The 20,667-nt window shown below is 50.1% G+C and overlaps 1 protein-coding gene across 2 annotated transcripts; it reads left to right on the forward strand.

The window, feature by feature from the left end:
- The first annotated feature begins 3,580 nt into the window (after window positions 1-3,580).
- Window positions 3,581-20,339, forward strand: commd4 (COMM domain containing 4). 2 transcript variants are annotated; one of them, XM_072492933.1, is made up of 8 exons: window positions 3,581-3,654; window positions 6,830-6,901; window positions 10,241-10,306; window positions 12,875-12,914; window positions 15,359-15,478; window positions 17,407-17,487; window positions 17,662-17,838; window positions 20,179-20,339. In XM_072492933.1, the coding sequence occupies exons 1-8, from the start codon at window positions 3,652-3,654 to the stop codon at window positions 20,217-20,219; spliced, it is 600 nt and encodes a 199-aa protein (XP_072349034.1). In that variant the 5' UTR covers window positions 3,581-3,651; the 3' UTR covers window positions 20,220-20,339. The 2 variants fall into 2 exon arrangements, with proteins under 2 accessions (XP_072349034.1, XP_072349035.1); XM_072492934.1 differs by lacking the exon at window positions 17,407-17,487.
- Window positions 20,340-20,667: the final 328 nt, after the last annotated feature.

The following is a 20,667-nucleotide window of genomic DNA, read 5'->3' on the forward strand; positions in this document are numbered from 1 at the left end:
TGTCACCCAGTCACCGCACAAAACAGGCTCCGCTGAGGGCGAATGGGCAATGGGACTGAGGCCTGGGGGTGTAGAGACAGCACAATGGAATTTAATACATTCCTGAAGGTTTCACCACATGACTTGTCCCCACGCTGCAGCCATTAACCGGCCAACACATCCCCCCGCGTGACGCACGGCCTTCCTCCGGCTTTCCAATTGGACAGCAAAAAGACTCGTTCCCCGATGGGAAGCGTGGTAGCACAGTGGTTAGCACTGTTGCTTCACAGCTCCAGGGTCCCAGGTTCGATTCCCGGCTTGGGTCACTGTCTGTGCGGAGTCTGCACATCCACTGCAGTTCCCCGTGCCTGCGTGGGTTTCCTCCGGGTGCTCCGGTTTCCTCCCACAGTCCAAAGATGTGCAGGTTAGGTGGATTGGTCGTGATAAATTGCCCCTTAGTGTCCAAAAAGGGGTTACTGGGTTACGGGGATGGGGTGGAGGCGTGGGGCTTAAGTAGGGTGCTCTTTCCAAGGGCCGGTGCAGACCCGATGGGCCGAATGGTCTCCTTCTGCACTGTACATTCTATGGGAAGGCGCTTGACTGTCAGCCTAACGGTCGCTTTCCCTTTTTTCAATATTTTTATACCCGGTAAAAAGAAATATTCAAGGAAAATGACCGGGAAAAAAATCTGTAATGTCCCGCCGGTTTTTCTCCAGCGTTGCACACAGCAGTATCCCGGAGATTGATCCTCAATGTCTGGCGGTTAATCCTGAAGGGTTGGCGACCCTGATGGATGGCTGTGGACGTCAGCGTTTCTCGCCGTGTAAAACGGTGAGGGGAAGCAGCACCGCGATAGGGCAGCAGCCACGGAGGCAGAATGTCTACAGATAAGGGTGAATCAAACAATTACGTTGTCGTCTTAGACGATCACTCCACGTCCAGAAACCCTTGCAGCTTGACGCGTGCACAAATTCTCAAACGCTAACCAATGAGCTGCTTCTTTTGTGGGCCGGTTCACCACAGCAACCTCCTGACATTGCAGAGGAAATCTATGGTAAATTACAGAAACTCCGCTTGTGTAGCCTCTTAACTGTGGTGGAATTCCCTCCAAACATGCAAGACGAGGGGGGATAACTCAAGGGAATGGAATGGATCGGATAGGTTTATTAGGTGGATTTGTCATGCTAAATTGCCCTTAGTGTCCAAAATTGCCCTTAGTGTTGGGTCGGGTTACTGGGTTATGGGGATAGGGTGGAGGTGTGGGCTTGGGTAGGGTGCTCTTTCCAAGAGCCGGAGCAGACTCGATGGGCCGAATGGCCTCCTTCTGCACTGTAAATTCTATGGCTAAATTCTATGGTTTACATGTGGCCTCATGGACCCGATGGGCCGAATGGCCTTCTTCTGTGTCATTGATGACTCAAAACCCCTCTGGTTCCTTTTCCTCCTTGGAGATGTTCCTTAGCTTTCAGTAGAGGCTTGTTGGTAGCACGCTTGTTTCTAAGTTTGGTTCTGGGTCCAGTTCCTACTCCAGGGTGTGAGCCCAGAATTCAAGGCTGACATTCCAATGCAGTACTGAGGGCGCCCTACATCGTCACTTAGGAATATACGACTTAGCAGCGGGAGATTCAGCCCTTTGAGCCTGCTTCGCCATTCAGTAAGATCATGACTGTTCTAGTGTGTAGTCTCAGCTCCACTTTCCAGTCCGCCCCCACAACCTTTGACTCCCTTGTCAATCGAAAATTTATCTCACAAGGCCTTGAATTCAATGGCCCTGCCTCTACTGGTCCCTGTGGTAGTCACCACTGTTTGTACAATACATGTATTAGAGGTAATACGGTAAGGCTCCTGTACTACAGGTACGGGGGTAGATCCCTGCCTGCTGGCTCCGCCCAGTAGGCGGAGTATAAATGTGTGTGCTCACCGAGCTGCTGCCATTTCAGTAGCAGCTGCAGGAGGCAACACATCTCTGCTTAATAAAGCCTCGATTGCTCTCTACTCTCGTCTCGTCGTAATTGATAGTGCATCAGTCCCCGTGGAAGCAAATCCCTCAAGTTAACGGTGCTCTGAGAGAAACTAATTCTCCTCACCTCCCTCTTAGGCAGCAGACCCCTTGTTCTGAAGCCATGTCTCCTGGTGTAGTCTCTTACCGCAGGTGGGAAACATCCTCCCATCGTCGCGCGAAATGTTAAACCGAGGCTTGAGCTGCCCGCTCGGCTGGGGCACTGTTGCTAATTGTGTTTCTCTTTATTTGGCTCTGAATATGGCGGCCAATATGGTCGCCTTCCTTAGTTCAAATTACGTTTTGCTCTAGAGTCGTCAGGTATCTTTTGATACCGCCACACGGTTCAAACCGAATACTGATCAAAGACTTGATACACCAGTTAGTTAGCTCAAAGTCAATGCTTATTTATTTACACACACAGTGAAATATAATCATGCACAAATACTACAGACTAAACTATCACTACTGCTAAAGCCTATACTTAGCTACGGGTGCTCACTCAGTCAGAGGAACAATGGCTGTTGTTCGGTTCTGAGGTGGAACTGGTATGGGATAACAGCTAAGGTCATCTGTCTGGTAGCGTGCGTTGACCTTGGACTTACTTGTTCTGGTGCAGCTTTTGGACAGGTCTCTCCTCGGTGAGAGCCAGAGCCAAGAGAGCGATTCTCTCTTGGGGGCTCCTTCTCATACCCAAAGGGGGATTCGCGCGCTTTTGGGCGGGCCTTGAACTTGGCCCCAATTAATTGGGCCGCTTCTCAATCGTTCCTATTGATTTCCTCCAATAAAGGGGTGGGTGCCCTGGTGGCTGGGCGTGTCCTAGGTGGCCGTCGGCCTGCTTTGTTCTGGTCTCCTCTGGTGCCAGCGTGTCTGCCTCAGTATCGTTTACTTAAATGTGACTCTTTTGTCCCCGGAGATGGCCCATTAGTATGCTAATGGGTTTGCAGTTCTGGTCTTGTCTGGGAGCTGCGGCTCTAATTAACAGACAAACCCTGAACCTGCTTGTTTCCTCAGTATTGTCCATTTTCCCTGCAATCTTTGCAAAGTGTCCATTTTGTAATGGGGAAGTGGCCATCCCAGATGGCTACAGCGTGAAAGATCCAGTCCTGGGGCATTACTTTGAAAAAGATCAGGGGAGGAGGGGGTATTACTGCTGTCCTGGCCGGTATTTATTCCTTATTCAACATCCCAAAGGAAAAAAACAGATGATCTGATCCATTATCGGGTCGCTGGTTCGTGGGATCTTACTGTGCGCCAAGTGACTGCTGCATTCCCCCTACCTTCCGACAATGGGCACACTTCTAAAGTGGTTCATTAGCCTTTGAGTTGTCTGGTGGTTGGGAAAGACGCTATATAAATGCAAATCTTCCTTATTAAAACCTCACTGTGTCACCGACCCCTTCTGCCGTCTGGCTGTCAAACTTTGCTTTATAGCTCTACAGCGAGGTGGCCTATTATTTTCAAGGTGCTATATTATTGCAGGTTAGGATTTTTAAAAAAATACACAGCTGGTTTCTATTGCAAGAGGTGTGTTAGGAAACACCAGGGAGAGATGCTAGTTGGCCAGCTGACTGCAGGAACCCTGGGAAAGCTTGCAGTTGGCCAGTTGCTGGTCAGGCTGAGCTCAGCTGATTGACTGCAGCTTCCTGGTGGAGGTGCAGCCTGGAGTCACCATGGTGAGTGTTGTCCCAGGACTCTGTCCCTGACCCAGGGGGCTCTGTCCCTGACCCAGGGGGCTCTGTCCCTGACCCAGGGGGCTCTGTCCCTCACCCAGAGGCTCTGTCCCTCACCCAGGGGCTCTGTCCCTGACCCAGGGGGCTCTGTCCCTGACCCAGAGGCTCTGTCCCTGACCCAGAGGCTCTGTCCCTGTCCCAGGGGCTCTGTCACTGACCCAGGGGCTCTGTCCCTGACCCCTGCACAGCTGCAAAAGGGGGGTGTTGGGAATAATCTGGATCCTGTGCAGCCCTGGGCGAGGAGCAGCCAAAAGGGACAGAGGCTGAAAACCTATGCAGCAAGAGTGACAGCCCTGCAGTAAGAGGAAGGAGGGGGTGGGGAGGGGACGATGCAGAAGGGAGCGAGGAGGGAAGGAATGAAAATGAAATGATGGAAAAATTAAATGAAAATCGCTTATTGTCACAAGTAGGCTTCAAATGAAGTTACTGTGAAAAGCCCCTAGTCGCCACATTCCGGTGCCTGTTCGGGGAGGCTGGTACGGGAATTGAACCGTGCTGCTGGCCTGCCTTGGTCTGCTTTCAAAGCCAGCTCTATAGCCCTGTGCTAAACCAGCCGCTGGTGTGAAGAAGGAGGGAGTGGGGGGGTGAGGGAGGCAAGGAGTGGGGGGGTGAGGGAGGTGAGGAGTGAGGGAGGCGAGGAGTGGGGGGGTGAGGGAGGTGAGGAGTGGGAGGTGAGGAGTGGGGGGGGTAAGGGTGTCGAGGAGTGAGGGAGGTGAGGAGGGGGGGGTGAGGGAGGCGAGGAGTGGGGGGTGAGGGAGGCGAGAAGTGGGGGGGTGAGGGAGGCGAGGAGTGGGGGGTTGAGGGAGGCGAGGAGTGGGGGGTTGAGGGAGGCGAGGAGTGGGGGGTGAGGGAGGCGAGGAGTGGGGGGGTGAGGGAGGCGAGGAGTGGGGGGGTGAGGGAGGCGAGGAGTGGGGGGGGGTGAGGGAGCGAGGAGTGGGGGGGGTGAGGGAGGCGAGGAGTGGGGGGGGTGAGGGAGGCGAGGAGTGGGGGGGTGAGGGAGGCGAGGAGTGGGGGGGGTGAGGGAGGCGAGGAGTGGGGGGGGTGAGGGAGGCGAGGAGTGGGGGGAGTGAGGGAGGCGAGGAGTGGGGGGGTGAGCGAGGCGAGGAGTGGGGGGGTGAGGGAGGCGAGGAGTGGGGGGAGTGAGGGAGGCGAGGAGTGGGGGGAGTGAGGGAGGCGAGGAGTGGGGGGGTGAGGGAGGCGAGGAGTGGGGGGAGTGAGGGAGGCGAGGAGTGGGGGGGGTGAGGGAGCGAGGAGTGGGGGGGTGAGGGAGTGAGGAGTGGGGGGGGTGAGGGAGGCGAGAAGTGGGGGGGTGAGGGAGGCGAGGAGTGGGGGGGGTGAGGGAGGCGAGGAGTGGGGGGGTGAGGGAGGCGAGGAGTGGGGGGGTGAGGGAGCGAGGAGTGGGGGGGTGAGGGAGGCGAGGAGTGGGGGGGTGAGGGAGGCGAGGAGTGGGGGGTGGTGAGGGAGGCGAGGAGTGGGGGGGTGAGGGAGCGAGGAGTGGGGGGGTGAGGGAGCGAGGAGTGGGGGGGGTGAGGGAGGCGAGGAGTGGGGGGGGGTGAGGGAGGCGAGGAGTGGGGGGGTGAGGGAGGCGAGGAGTGGGGGGGTGAGGGAGCGAGGAGTGGGGGGGGTGAGGGAGGCGAGGAGTGGGGGGTGGTGAGGGAGGCGAGGAGTGGGGGGGTGAGGGAGGCGAGGAGTGGGGGGGGTGAGGTAGCAAGGAGCGGGAGGGAGGTGCCTGTGTCCCCGCGATGCCGAGACGTCTGCGTCCCCACGATGCCGAGACGTCTGCGTCCCCACGATGCCGAGACGTCTGCGTCCCCACGATGCCGAGACGTCTGCGTCCCCACGATGCCCAGACGTCTGCGCCCCCACGATGCCCAGACGTCTGCGTCCTCACGATGCCTAGACGTCTGCGTCCTCACGATGCCCAGACGTCTGCGTCCCCACGATGCCGAGACGTCTGCGTCCCCACGATGCCCAGACGTCTGCGCCCCCACGATGCCCAGACGTCTGCGTCCTCACGATGCCCAGACGTCTGCGCCCCCACGATGCCTAGACGTCTGCGTCCTCACGATGCCCAGACGTCTGCGTCCCCACGATGCCCAGACGTCTGCGTCCCCACGATGCCCAGACGTCTGCGCCCCCACGATGCCGAGACGTCTGCGCCCCCGTGACACTTTGCGGTGCCTGCGCTCCTCTAACATTTTGCCCCTTATGCAGCCCCGATTTTAGCCACTGCATCGGTGGCTTGGCTCTCAGTTACCTGGAACCTCCTGGAGTTCCCTCCCCACACTTATCCGCCTCTGACCACCTTTGACCCTTCTTAAAACCTACCTCTTTGAGCAAGCTGTTGGTCACCAGTCCCAAACTGCTCATGTGAAGCACCTCGGGACCTTTCTGCTACTTTAAAGGCATCCTATAAAATGACATTCTCATTCTGGGAGCCAGATCGGAGCGCGATGGTGTGACTGTGTTAGGCAGCATGTGCCCGTTGCCAGTTATAAAACTCTATCCGTGAGTTCAAATGTTTAAATCTGACGTTTGTGCTCATAGTTTTTATCTAACTCTGTAAATTCTCTGTCTGTGTTTGTGTATCAGAGGCGGTGCACAGTTATCTAGAACCGAGCTGTAAATTATTGCCATGCGTGTGTATTGTGCCACTTTGCCTCTGCTTGCACAATTTAGTTTTATTTTTAACCCATTTAGTTGGTCATTTTTAGTAACTTTGAAAAGGAAGGTAGCTTGGAAATCTGCCGTCCCGGCAGAGAGCGGAGCCGTCCCGGCAGAGAGCGGCGCCGTCCCGGCAGAGAGCGGAGCCGTCCCGGCAGAGAGCCTGGGACCCTGGTGCTGTGAAGCCACAGTGCTACCCACTATGCTACCATGCTGCCCATCTCACCTCTTTTTTCCCCAGTGGCAATCCGTTTAGCTTTCCTGATGGGTATACACTATAATATATTTCTCGGTTGTTTTTACACTGTCCGTTTAACATATTTATTTTGATCGCTGATATGAAATATTATAATATAGATGTTGGCATTTCAGACTTGTGCTTCCAGTTTTGCGTTCTGACCCGCGTGTGACCCAGGGTGGGAGACGACTAACATTGTGACCTTCTACTTTGCAGAGGTTCCGTTTCTGTGGCGACCTGGACTGCCCTGACTGGGTCCTGGCGGAGATCAGCACCTTGGCAAAAATAGTTGAGTATCCAACCGTCTGAATGTCGCAACTGTGGTTACGCTGCCGAATGCCAACCTAGCAATTGTGCCAAGGGAAATGGCCATTGTTCAAATGCAACTGATTCCACTGAGCTCTAACCATCAGAACCGTACAGCAAATTGTTGACCTTTTGGACATCATTTGCAAAGTTTCGATGCAATCAGTAATGTTAACGGTAGTTTCTGGCTCACGAGAGCCCCGGAAACAGTTGAAATTCCCTGTCGTGCCCCCCTTTTATTCATATAGAGACAAAGCTCCCCACCTCCGGACTTTCCAAAGCCCGTTAAAAAGACGTACAGCCTATGTTGTAACCGTTGGAAACATGGCAGGCAATTTGTGCACAGCAAGCTGCCACAAGCAGGAATACGTGATGACGACAAGTTAATCTGTTTTAATTGGCGGTTGAGGAATGAATGTTGGCCGGGACGCCGGGGGAGGTGCTCCCCTCCTCCTCTTCAAAATGGTGCCACGGGACTTTTAATGTCCTCCTGGAAGGGTAGATGGGGCTTCGGTTTAACCTTAAAGAGTCTGTACCTGAGTCACATCAAAGGAGGCGACGTTCCCTCTCTGCGTTCTGTAGAGGGAAATGACAGATTATGTAGAAAACTGACTGTTCGCCCTAGTCGTCTACATTTTCCTTTATAATTATATGCCTCTTTATTCCACGTGCTTGCCCCAGTGTGAGGTCCATGCACATTATTAGCCCTCTCCGATCTCACCCATGCTTCATACATTGCCCATGTTCCATTTAAGGGACCTTACAACACCAGGTTAAAGTCCAACAGGTTTTCAAACACTAGCTTTCGGAGCACTGCTCCTTCCTCACCGTGGCAGATTGTGGAATTTTGAATGAAATTTTTAAAAACAATCTGGAATCAAGAATCTAATGATGGCCATGAATCTATTGTCATAAAAACCCACCTGGTTCACTAATGTCCTTCGAGGGAGGGGAATCTGCCGTCCTTACCCGGTCTGGCCTACCTGTGACTCCAGACTCACAGCAATGCAATTGAAGTCACTCAGAAGGACATTGAGGGATAGGCAATAAATGCTGGCACAGCCAGCGACACCCATTTGTTTGACATTTATAGTGTCTTCCAGTGCTCCGTTGAATGGGTTGTGCTTTCTCTCCCATTCGCTGCCCAGTAAGGGTACGCTGAATGCGAGAATAATCATCATTTGAAGGGCGATTTACTCCAGTACCATTTTGTGAGCTAAAGCCTTTGTCCAACATTGATCTTCAACTCCAGCAAACTCGGTCTTCCAGCTTTGGAATACCTGCCCCACACCTCTCCATCTCACTTTGCTCCTTTGCGACACCACTAAAAACCTACCTCTTTGACCAACATTTTGGCCATTTGACCGTATCTCGGTGTCAAGTTTTATTTCTTGGTGAAGCACCTTGGGATGTGTCACAGAATGTTGTTAATCTGCGGCCAGCATACAAAATCTGCTGCTCAGGCCTCACTTTCATCTGCACACTTAAGTTGCTTTATGTATAACGGAATAGACTTTAATTAAAAAAAAAAAAAAATTTAGAGTGCCCAATTCATTTTTTCCAACTCAGGGACAGTTTAGCGTGGCCAATCCAGCTAGCCTGCACATCTTTGAGTTGTGGGGGCGAAACCCACGCAAACACGGGGACAATGTGCAAACTCCACACGGACAGTGACCCAGAGTCGGGATCGAACCTGGGACCTCGGTGCCGCGAGGCAGCAGTGCTAACCCACTGCGCCACCGTGCTGCCACGGAATAGACTTTAATGGCCTTTTTAATGGAGTGGGACATTAAATGAAATCCTTTCTGTGTCTCTTGCCTATTTATAGATTAACATTACTCTTCCGAGGGTAGTGTGGTTAGCATTGGAAAAGTACGGGAACAGTCAAACCTGCAATGGTCCACCTTAGTCGGTGATCGACGAGACCCGCGAGCCCCAATGGGCGTCTTGAGCAGGGGTCCATTCACACCACCAAATGGAAATAGGAGCAAGAGCAAGAGGCCACTTGGTCCCTCGAAGCCGCAGCTTAGATTGTGAATCTTCTGGGGCAGTCCTTTGGGACCGAGCGTGATTTTCCTCCACTCTGGGGGGGGAGGGCTGAGGTGACTTCAAACGTCCCAGTGCTGGATCCGCAGACTCTGCCACAGGCGGGGCAGGGAGCCTTTGATGAGGTGGGTGGGTTGGACGCTCTTTCCACTGCTTGCTCTTGGCCTCCACCTGGGCCTGCCGGAGGCATTCGAAATGACCGGCACCTTTGCGGATCCTTCTCCAGTTTGAGCGGTCTCGAGCAAGATAGTCCCGCAGATTGAATCATAGAATTTACAGTGCAGAAGGAGGCCATTCGGCCCATCGAGTCTGCACCAGCTCCTGGAAAGAGCACCCTACCCAAGCCCACACCACCCTATCCCCGTAACCCAGTAACCCCACCCAACACTAAGGGCAATTTCAGACACTAAGGGTAATTTATCATGGCCAATCCACCTAACCTGCACATCTTTAGACAGTGGGAGGAAACCGGAGGAAAGCCACGCACACACGGGGAGGACATGCAGACTCCGCACAGACAGTGACCCAGCCGGGAATCGAACCTGGGACCCTGGAGCTGTGAAGCAATTGTGCTAACCACAATGCTACCGTGCTGCCCATTGATGGAAACGTAGCATTTTGGGAGGCCTGGATGGTCTGTATCTCTGTTTTTGGTGGATATCCCTTTCATGCTTTTACCTAGTGACCAGTTTTGGTCTCGAGAAGTCTCAGCCACCACAGCAATTCTGGGGAGGGATTTCCACTGCTTGGAAGTTCCGCTCCCTGAATCCTCTGCAGAATGGACACTCTCTAATTTGAAGGTAGATTCTCGATCTCTTAATCGGAGGAAATCAATTTCCCGGCCTTTGCCTTGCTCGTTTAAACACGTCACTCAATCTTCTGAGCGTAAAGAAATCCAAGGTCCGTTTATGCAACCTCTCCTTATAACTTAACCCTTCAATAAACCTTCTGTCAGAGCTGAATGTGGGACCCCCGAGGGGGTCTGACCAAGGCTCGACAACTGGAGCATTGTTCCCTCCCATGGGCTTCCGGATCAAGCTCAAGGTTACGGTGACACGAGAGGAAAACCTGTCCGAGTGATGCACAGTTCCGCAAATAGTAATATTGACGACTTCAAACTGCTGGCATTTAATGACCTGCATCACTTCCTCCCGTACTTTCTGGGTCAAAGCACTTCTTCATGGTGGAATGGGCAATCTGTGCATGAGGTGAATGTAAGAATGATTTCATGGCTGTTTTCCCCATCCCTTTTAATATCATTGATTTCTCTTCCAGTCTTCTGTGAAGATGAAGTTGCTCTGTGTCCAGGTAATGAAAGAGCTGCTGGGAGATGGAATTGATGTAAGTATCATTCTAGGACCTGCGAAGCTAAGGTCGTAAAGGGACAGTGTAGCTCACATCTGTCTCTCACGTGAGGGGAAGTTCCGTTTTGTTTTGTTAAGACTTTCTGGATATTAAATATTTTCTTCTATTACCCCCCCCCCCCTCCTTCCCACCTCTGTGGTTATAAGCCTGCTGCATGGCACCGTCCCATACACTCTGCTGCTATATCCTGGAGAACGAATTGGTGGAGGTCGATCGTGGAGAAAATCTTTACTCAGTCTGACATTTATTGGCAGAGCTAAACGTTGCAAGCATATACCTCCTAACTCAACCACCCCAGTTTCGATAAGTGTCTCTTTCTGTGAGTTTGAGTTAAACCCCAGTCAATGTGCACGATTAATATATAATTAACATCTAGCATTGAGAAAGGAAAGAGCACCACCTCCTCCTTTCACAATCTTGGACATGTGTTACTGTAATTTCATTGTTATTGGGAACGAGGAACTCCAATTCAACTACCCGAGTACATGCACCATGTGGACCGCAGCAGCTCCAGAAGCCGGCTCATCACCGCCACCTTGAGGACAATTGAGAACGGACAATAATGTGCGGCTAACTGGCAATGTTCACATCCTGAGAATGGATTCAAAAGAATTTGTGGCTACTGACCGACTTGCAGAGAAGGACGACAAACGAAAGGGCTGCAAGGGAGAGAATCATGCTTCGCACAAAGGCTTGAGGATTAAAAATTCGAGCTTCCCAGGGTTTTGCTGCTTTAACAGCGAAGTCCGACCTGGGAGAATCTCTCTCCCGCTGTGGCTGGGTCAGAATCATCGGGTTCATCACCTAAAGCGATTGGAGATGGTTTTACGTTTTAAACGTCCGGCCCAAGCTTCTTCTGCTGTCCAAAATTAATTGGGAAAAGAAAAAGCGCAGAGTGGATCGATGAATGAATTTTATTCGATCTGGATCCTGCAGCTCTAGTCGGTGCAGACTCGATGGGCCAAATGGCCTCCTCCTGCGCTGTAGGGATTCTATGGAAGTCACCAGCCCATTCATTTGTTTCCCGTCTAAATTCTTGTTTTATCCTGAGCAGCGGGAGTGGTTTATCATTGAAAAGTGTTTTGTTTTCTGGACGCAGGAAGTCCGTCCCCTCGTGCTGCCGATCGGGTTCCTGAGCCAGAATGTTCCAGTCCCCCCCCCCCCTCCCATTCCCTGCCCGAAAAGCCGCGGCGAGGCCAGGGAGCCGTTGGCCATCTCCATTCACTCCGGTGGGACGGGAAGATCCAAGCCAGCGTGAAGGGCGAGGAAATTCCGCCCATTGTATAGCAACGTTTTCCAAACCACCTTGCAGCAGAAAGCAGGGTGTTTCCAAAGGGTGGGAATTTGTGGTCCCTGATTCTTTGGAAACATGGAAAATTCATGCCTTTTATTGATGGGAATCTTTACCCTTGGGTGTTTTAATTTATCCATCAACAAAGTGAGCAATGGGTTGTGGCAATGCATGAATCCAATACACCAACAGATTTCTATTACGTGTTAATATATTTCTATTAAGTGTGAGTATATCGTGTAATTGTTCCCTGGGCTACACTTGTTCCCTGGGCTATAGAATCATAGAATTTACAGCGCAGAAAGAGGCCATTAGGCCCATCGGGTCTGCAGTGGTCCTTGGAAAAACCCACACCTGCACCCCATCCCCATAACCCAGTAACCCCACTTCACCTTTTTTGGGGGGACACTTAAGGGCAATTTAACATGGCCAATTTACCTAACCTGCATATCTTTGGACTGTGGGAGGAAACCGGAGCACCCGGAGGAAACCCACGCAGACACGGTCAGAACGTGCAGACTCCACACAGACTGACCCCAGCCGGGAATCGAACCAGGGACCCTGGAGCTGTGAAGCAACTGCGCTACCCACTGTGCTACCGTGCCGCCTGTGTTATGTGTCTCTTGGAGATATAACCAGACATCAACTCTTGGCTTGCGGCCACTGAATGCCTGCTGATAAGACTTTGAGAAGGGCCTGTTTCGGAGCTTGGAAAATAACTTTTAAGATAACCTTTGGTGCCAATGTTTGCGGTGTTGTGCTATACAGTGGCATTGCTCCTATTCAAGCTTGACAATCCACCCCCGTCCCTTCCCAAACCCACCAATGTAAATAAGCTGATGAACTCTCTACAAAGGCCCGAAGCCAATGATCAACATGCTCAGAATCACATAATTGTTGCAATACGCTCTGTCACTGAATCCCTGCCAGTCGGTTACAGAGGAGGACCTTTGCCGGGAATGTCCACACTGTAGATTGGCAAAGGTGAAGTGGTGGACGTACTGTTGCTGTCTGATCCCAGGCTAACCACTTAGCAGCCGGCGGGGTCAGGCTGACCTGTCGGTGGGGCCAGTTTGATGATTAATATGATGTGCAATTAAATGCCAGCAGCAACATAAATATATTCCTTGATTCAGACTGTGTGAATGTTTCTGTAAGAGTTACTCAATGTATTGTGTTTTTGAGAAGCTTCTTTGCATTAGCAACATATCGAACATTACTCATTTATTTGTTTGTCGGTTCTCTCCTGTCAGTATGAGAAGATTGCAAAGCTCACTGCAGATGCCAAGTTTGGTAAGTCTACACAAAGCTTTTTCATGTATATTGTTGAAATATCTTTGCAATGCTCGCATTTTTGTTTTGCACCTGCAATCATTCATACAGTGCCGTGTGATGTGATATTTTCATACTGTATATCATGTTGGGAAGAGAATATTATTACTTGTGTGCAGAATGCAAGAGGCCCACTTTGTTGTGAACGTGCAAAAAGAATGTAAAAGCCGTGGCATTTTTTAATATAAGATTGGAGTACCCAATTCTTTTTTTTCCAATAAGGGGGCAATTGAGCGTGGCCAATTCACCTATCCTGCACATCTTTTTGGGTTGTGGGGGTGAGGCCCACGCAGAGATGGGGAGAATGTGCAAACTCCACACGGACAGTGACTCGGGGCTGGGATCGAACCCGGGTCCTCGGTGCCGTGATGCAGCAGTGCTAGCCACTGCGCCGCCTCGCCGCCTACAAGTCGTGCATTTTGATAGAGCGCTTTACACGGCCACCTGAGTATTCGAAGCACTTCACTGCCAATGAAGTGCAGCCACTGTTGCGATGTATGAACTACAGCTGCCAATTTGCACGCAGCAAATGTGATATAAGATGGGATTAATGGTTTTGTAATGCTGATTGATGGACAACTTTTGCCCATGTCACCAGTGACACCGGTGTGCTGCCCTTCCAAATAGGGCCAAGTGATCTTTTGTGTTCCTCTAGGCAGGCAGGCGGGGCCTTGATTTAATGTCTCAACCAACAGACAGCCCCTCTGGCAGTACAGCACTCCCTTATTGCCGCACTGGAGTGCCAGCCACGATTTCTGTGCACAAACCCTCGAACCATGTGACGAGTATGCTACCAGTATGAGCCGCTGCTGATGGTCTGAATCAGTGACGGGCACCCAGGGCTAGTGAGTGGGTGACGGGAGTGGTCCCCCCCCCCCCCCCCCCCCCAACCCCCCTTCATCTCAGTGGGCCGCAGGTTGAAATCGGGCTTGCTCACTAACCACAACCCCATGATTAAGATTAAACATTTAACACGGGGCAAATATTTCCTAACGTGTTATAGAAAGTGCTTCATATATTAATAGAGCTGTCATCAGCTACAAATGGTTAAAAACCAAAGAAATGTTTCCCCTTACCTTACCAACACCATACTGTGATTGACAGCTGTGTGCTTCCTGTGTCCACAGTCAGTTCTGAGCGCAGTTGCCATCTACCTCATTTCTCTCGCCCTTTATGTTCGCACCATTTCAGAAATACCAGTAGGAAAAAAAGACTATGAAATGAAAATCGCTTATTGTCACAAGTAGGCTTCAAATGAAGTTACTGTGAAAAGCCCCTAGTCGCCACCTTCTGGCGCCTGTTCGGGGAGGCTATTACGGGAATTGAACCGTGCTGCTGGCCTGCCTTGGTCTGCTTTCAAAGCCAGCGATTTAGCCCGGTGTGCTAAACAGCCCCTATGCGGGCAGAAACCAGCGGAATGTGGCCCATAGGCCTCCGATTGCCCACCGCTGGTGTACATTGTGAACAGATGTTATAGGGTACACAACTAGCCCAGCCATGAGTGCAACCCTGTGCACCCACTGATTTACCTTCAACAATGATTCAACTGCTGATCACCTAATCTCCTGCGAGGCTGCGCCGATCTGATTCAGTATTATACCTAAAAGAAGTGACTGCCATATGTAGCGACAGGAAAAAAAACCTGATACACATAATAATCTTTATTAGTGTCACAAGTAGGCTTACATTAACACTGCAATGAAGTTACTGTGAAAAGCCCCTAGTCGCCACATTCCGGCGCCTGTTTGGGTACACGGAGGGAGAATTCAGAATGTCCAATTCACCTAACAAGCACGTCTTTCGGGACTTGTGGGAGGAAACCGGAGCACCCGGTGGAAACCCACACAGACACGGGGAGAACGTGCAGACTCCGCACAGACAGTGACCCAAGCCGGGAATCGAACCTGGGACCCTGGAGCTGTGAAGCGACAGTGCTAACCATTGTGCTACCGTGCCGCCCATGTATCAATGTGGGAGAGTTTCCATTTGATGAAGATGTTGCCAGCACACTTTCTGTTGAGTTTGAAACGCCCCTTTTATAATTGTTTCCAATCTTTAGCACCCTGAAGTCAGGTTTGATCCCCACGCACCCCGCCCCTGCCAAATGAGAATCTTTGTAAAGTTGCGCAAAGGACAATTCTACATTCCTTAACAAAAAAATTACAACAACAGGTTTATTTGGAAACACTAACTTTCGGAGCGTAGCTCCTTCATCAGGTCATCGGGTGATCACCTGAGGAAGGAGCAGTGCTCCGAAAGCTAGTGCATCCAAATAAATCTGTTGGACTTTAACCTGGTATAAGACTTCTTACTGTGCCCACCCCAGTCCAACGCCGGCATCTCCACATTATTTTTTTTAAAAAAAACATCTCATCAGATATTTTCCGTTTTTTCTTAAATTCCAGAAACCAGCGACATAAAGGCCACGATTGCGGTGCTAAACTTTGTTTTAGCAAGTGCTGGCAAATACGGTGTGGACGGCGAATCGTTATCTAGTGAATTACAACAACTTGGTCTGCCAAAAGGTATTGTGGTTTTCCCACCCGAAACGATGCAGATCGAGTATCCTTTATCTGAGACTCTCGTTAATTGCGTTTCGGATTTCAGATCATCTCCGTTATCGCTTTTAAACTTGCATGGCTATAGCCGAAAGTAAATAAAATAGTTTAAAAAGTAAGATGTATCACTGAACAATAAGTCCAGGGTGCCTGAGATGAGTTTCTCCTTGATATGTTCACCACAGAAGTCGTAAGGTAAACAGTGCGGACAAACAATTGGACCTCCCACATTAAAGGTCGGTGAGGTTCAAAAAAGAAAGTGTGGTATTTGGATCTTTCAGGTTTACGGATAAAGGGTACTCGACCTGTAATAGTTGATGTGATATGTACTCTGGGAGAACGCAGGCTGCAACTGGATGCAGCTTTAACCAAAAGATACTCCAGACCTTGAGGTTAGTTCAAACTGATTTATTGAACCTGTCACACAGTTAGCACAGTTCTCTAGGAGTTCGACTCTCTGCTAACCTAAGTGTGGTTACTCTGTCTGACTGAACCAGACTAGCTCTTAGCCACGTGCTGGAGGTGTGATACTGTACATACACCCTGACTCACTCTGTAGATGTTCATCAGTGGAAAGAGGCGGAGTGTGAGTGCCTCGTGCCTTTTCTAGTGAGATACCACCCCTGAGTGTCCTGCCTGCTCATTGGTTATGTCCTGTTCTCAGTGTTCATTAGCTGCCTGTCTGTATATCATTAACTGCATATCACGACAATAGTGACATTTTTGAATTATTTAGAACTCAATTGACTCAATCGTGAACAAATCGTCGAGGGAATTCAGGCAAAACCTCTTTAGCCAGAGAGTGCTTAGCATACAGGACTCCCTCCGCCAGTTGAGGCGCGCAATACGGAAGCTGGATAAACACTCGCCACCTCGTGGGAGAAAGGAATAGAAGGATCATAAGAAATAGGGGCCATGAGTAGGCCAGTCAGCCCATCGTGCTTGCCCCACCATTCAAAATAAAAACATGGGTGCTCTGGACCGGGGCCTTGCCTGTGCCCCATAATCCTCATCTCCCTCGTGGATCACAAATCTTTCAGACTCAGCCTTGAATATATTCAGTGACTCCCGATTCCTCGGCTCCCCCTGCAAGAGAAATCCAAAAACTATAACCACCCTCTTAGAGAAAAAATATCTTCCTCATCTCCATCTTAAATGGGAGGTCCCTTATGTTTAAGCTGTGCCCCCTCCCCCCTTTAGTTCTAGTCTCTCCCACAAGGGGAAACATCCTCTCAGCATCCACTCTGTCAAACCCACTCAATCTTGTATGTCTCAACAAGATACGTTGCCATGGTGAGATGAAGTGGGATAGGAGAAGGCTCACGTTGCATGGATGAGTCGGGCCGAATGGCCTTTTTTCTTTTGTCCGAAACTCCTTTTCGTCACAGCACAGAAGGAGGCCACTTTGGCTCATCAAATCTGCACAGACTCTCCAAACGAGCATCATGACTTGGCGCCATTTCCCAGCCTATTCCCCGTACTACATATCTCGGCTATCTGCGCTGTATTCAGAACAGAGAGCCGAATTGTAAAGCTGAGGGAGATTACAGATAGGAGGGATGAGGCCATGAAGGGATTTGATCAGTCAGATACAAACACGAAACATTATATAATCTGCCTTTTCCCCCTCCCAGATTGCTAACAGGCCCATTATTAACTTGCAACAATTTCTGTTTCCGTCAGTGTTCAGCCATTATTTAAGAGCTATTTCAAATGTTGTATCAACATGGCTTTGTGAGAATAATTGGGAGTATTTTGAATTAGTTGGACTTGTTTGTTCTGGACAGAATGCTCTCAGTGCGAAGATTCCACTGTATTCCCGAAATGACCTTTGACGATGCCTTTAATGCTGGGCCTGAAATCTTCTTAACTGCATCTCATGCTTAACCTTTCAGAGCACGCTACTGCACTCTGTAAATCTTACGAAGAGAAACAGACTGCCCTTCAGGACAGATTAAAAGAGAGCAGCCTCAGGCGTAAGTGGCATTATCCTTTCTCGAGGTTTGACGATAAGCCGATTTATTTGGACTCTCTCCAGTTTAGTGCAGTGTGGGTGAGATGTTGCTAAACTCTCTGAATAGGTTTGTGTCTATTTATTTTGAGACTGTTGTGACCCTAACTAGGCTTGTGGTGTTTGATCTTGTGTACAGTCAACAAACTCGACTCCGTGTCCTGGAGAGTGGACTACACGCTGAGTTCCAGTGAGCTGAAGGAAGTAAATGAACCTGTTGTCCATCTGAAGATCAATGTTCGGAACGTTGACACTGGAGATGTGGAGCCCATGGTCGTTTCGGTAACGGCCAACAAGTTCAGAGTCTTACTCGCTGGTAGGTCCAAGCCTAAAGCAAATAGGGGTGGGGGAATGAATGGGATTTGACCAAACCCATTTTTGTGTTGCGTAAAACTTTGGTTATTTTAGAACATAAGAACTCGGAGCAGGAGTAGGCCACCTGGCCCCTCGAGCCTGCTCCGCCATTCAATGAGATCTTGGCTGATCTTTTGTGGACTCCCCTCCACTTTCCGGTCCGAACACCATAACCCTTAATCCCTTTATTCTTCAAAAAACTATCTATCTTTATCTTAAAAACATTTAATGAAGGAGCCTCTACTGCTTCACTGGGCAAGGAATTCCATAGATTCACAACCCTTTGGGTGAAGAAGTTCCTCCTAAGCTCAGTCCGAAATCTACTTCCCCTTATTTTGAGGCTATGCCCCCTAGTTCTGCTTTCACCCGCCATTGGAAACAACCTGCCTGCATCTATCCTATCGATTCCCTTCATAATTTTATATGTTTCTATAAGATCCCCCCTCATCCTTCTAAATTCCAACGAGTACAGTCCCAGTCTACTCAACCTCTTCTCGTAATCCAACCCCTACAGCTCTGGGATTAACCTAGTGAATCACCTCTGCACACCCTCCAGTGCCAGTACGTCCTTTCTCAGGTAAGGAGACCAAAACCGAACACAATACTCCAGGTGTGGCCTCACTAACACCCTATACAATTGCAGCATAACCTCCCTCGTCTTAAACTCCATCCCTCCAGCAATGACTGATTAAAGTTAACATTTCTAATACACGTGCCTGCTTTACACCTGCTACTTCAGCCCTAAGATTGTTATTCCACAGGTGTTTAACATCTGTCTTCAGAATTATCACCCTCTTGTTTAAAGCCCTTCATGGCCTCAGCCCCTCCCTTTCTCTGCAACCGCCCACATTGCTTTGAGAACTCGGTGTCCCTCCAACTTGGATGACTTGTACATCGCCCCTCTCCACTCCCTTTGCAACACAATTGGCAGGCAGGCCTTCGGGCCTTCCCACCCCCAAATTTTGCAATTCCCTCCCCTAAGGTGGGACAGTGGTTAGCACTGCTGCCTCACAGCCAGGGTCCCGGGTTCAATTCCTGCCTTGGCTAACCGTCTGTGCGGAGTTTGCACCTTCTCCCCGTGTCTGCGTGGGTTTCCTCCGGGTGCTCCGGTTTCCTCCCACAGTCCAAAGATGTGCAGCTTGGGTGGATTGGCCATGATAAAAATTGCCCATTACTCCAGGGATGTGCAGGTTAGGTGGGGTTACAGGGATTGGGCGTGGGAGCAGACCTAGGTAGGGTGCTGATTCAGAGGGTTGGTGCAGACTCGATGGGCCAAATGGCCTTCTGCACTGTAGGATTTCTATGATTCTAATTGTCCATAAGACCATAAGACATAGGAGCAGAATTAAGCCACTGGGCCCATCGAGTCTGCTCCGCCATTCAATCATGGCTGCTATTTTTCTCATCCCCATTCTCCTGCCTTCTCCCCATAACCCCTGATCCCCTTATTAATCAGGAACCTATCTATCTCTGTCTTAAAGACACTCAGTGATTTGGCCTCCACAGCCTTCTGCGGCAAAGAGTTCCACAGATTCAGCAACCTCTTGCTGAAGAAATTCCTCCTCCATCTCTGTTTAAAAGGATCGTCCCTTTAGTCTGAGATTGTGTCCTCTGATTCTAGTTTTTCCTACAAGTGGAAACATTCTCTCCACGTCCACTCTAACCAGGCTACTAAGTTTCAATAAGATCCCCCCTCATCCTTCTAAACTCCCAACAAGTACAGACCCAGAGTCCTCAACCATTCCTCATACGACAAGCTCTTCATTCCAGGGATCATTCTTGTGAACCTCCTCTGGACCCTTTCCAAGGCCAGCACATCCTTCCTTAGATACGGGGCCCAAAACTGCTCACAATACTCCAAATGGGGTCCGACCAGAGCCTTATGCAGCCTCAGAAGTAAATTCCTGGTCTTGTATTCTAGCCCTCTTGGACATGAATGTTAACATTGTATTTGCCTTCCTACCTGCCGACTGAACCTGCACGTTAACCTTAAGAGAATCGTGAAAAAGGACTCCCAAGTCCCTTTGCGCTTCTGATTTCCTAAGCATCTTCCCATTTAGAAAATGTCCCCTCCACCTCCCACATCTCTGATAAGACAGTCCTTGATACCTACCTCTGACCAAACGTTAGGTCAATCACCTTTAATGCTTGGGCTCGGTGCCAATCTCTGATTACGTTCTTGTGGAGCACCTTGGGGTCTGTGAACGGTGCTATTGGGGGTCTTGTAAACGCTGCTACATAAATTAAAGTTGTTGTTCAGAGTCCGTAAGGGTTAACAACTACTCTTGTCTTTTCCCCCCAGAACTCAAGCAAGCACAAACATTAATGAATGCCTTGAACTAAACAACTTTGTCCACATAAGCAACTTTTCTGGCAGCCGTGAGCTTCCCGCTTTACAGGAAGCTGGAGGGAGAGAGGACGAACGTATGGATGGATGAAAAAAATAAATAAACAATGACTCTTGTTGCTCTCTCTGTGGAAACGATTAGTTGCGTTGTGGATCACACAGAGCTTGGACATTCCACCGAGCATTCTTCCCGCAAACCTTATGGAAAGATATATGTATGTCCAGAACATTAGAACCTGAATTTGTCTCTTGATGAAGCACTTGCTAGAGAATGATTTTGTCTGTACCGATTTGGCTTCGTCAGCACTGCCAATATCTTGGGGATATGGAGGGCACAAGCGGAATTGCCACTGGGAAAGCGCGAGGAGAAATGAACGTCTCTTCGTGGCTGGTTCAGTCCCGATGCTGCGGTATTTTAAATGGCGACGCTGACGGACCTCTGAG

Source organism: Scyliorhinus torazame, chromosome 30, assembly GCF_047496885.1.
Source record: "Scyliorhinus torazame isolate Kashiwa2021f chromosome 30, sScyTor2.1, whole genome shotgun sequence".
Lineage (NCBI taxonomy): Eukaryota > Metazoa > Chordata > Chondrichthyes > Carcharhiniformes > Scyliorhinidae > Scyliorhinus > Scyliorhinus torazame.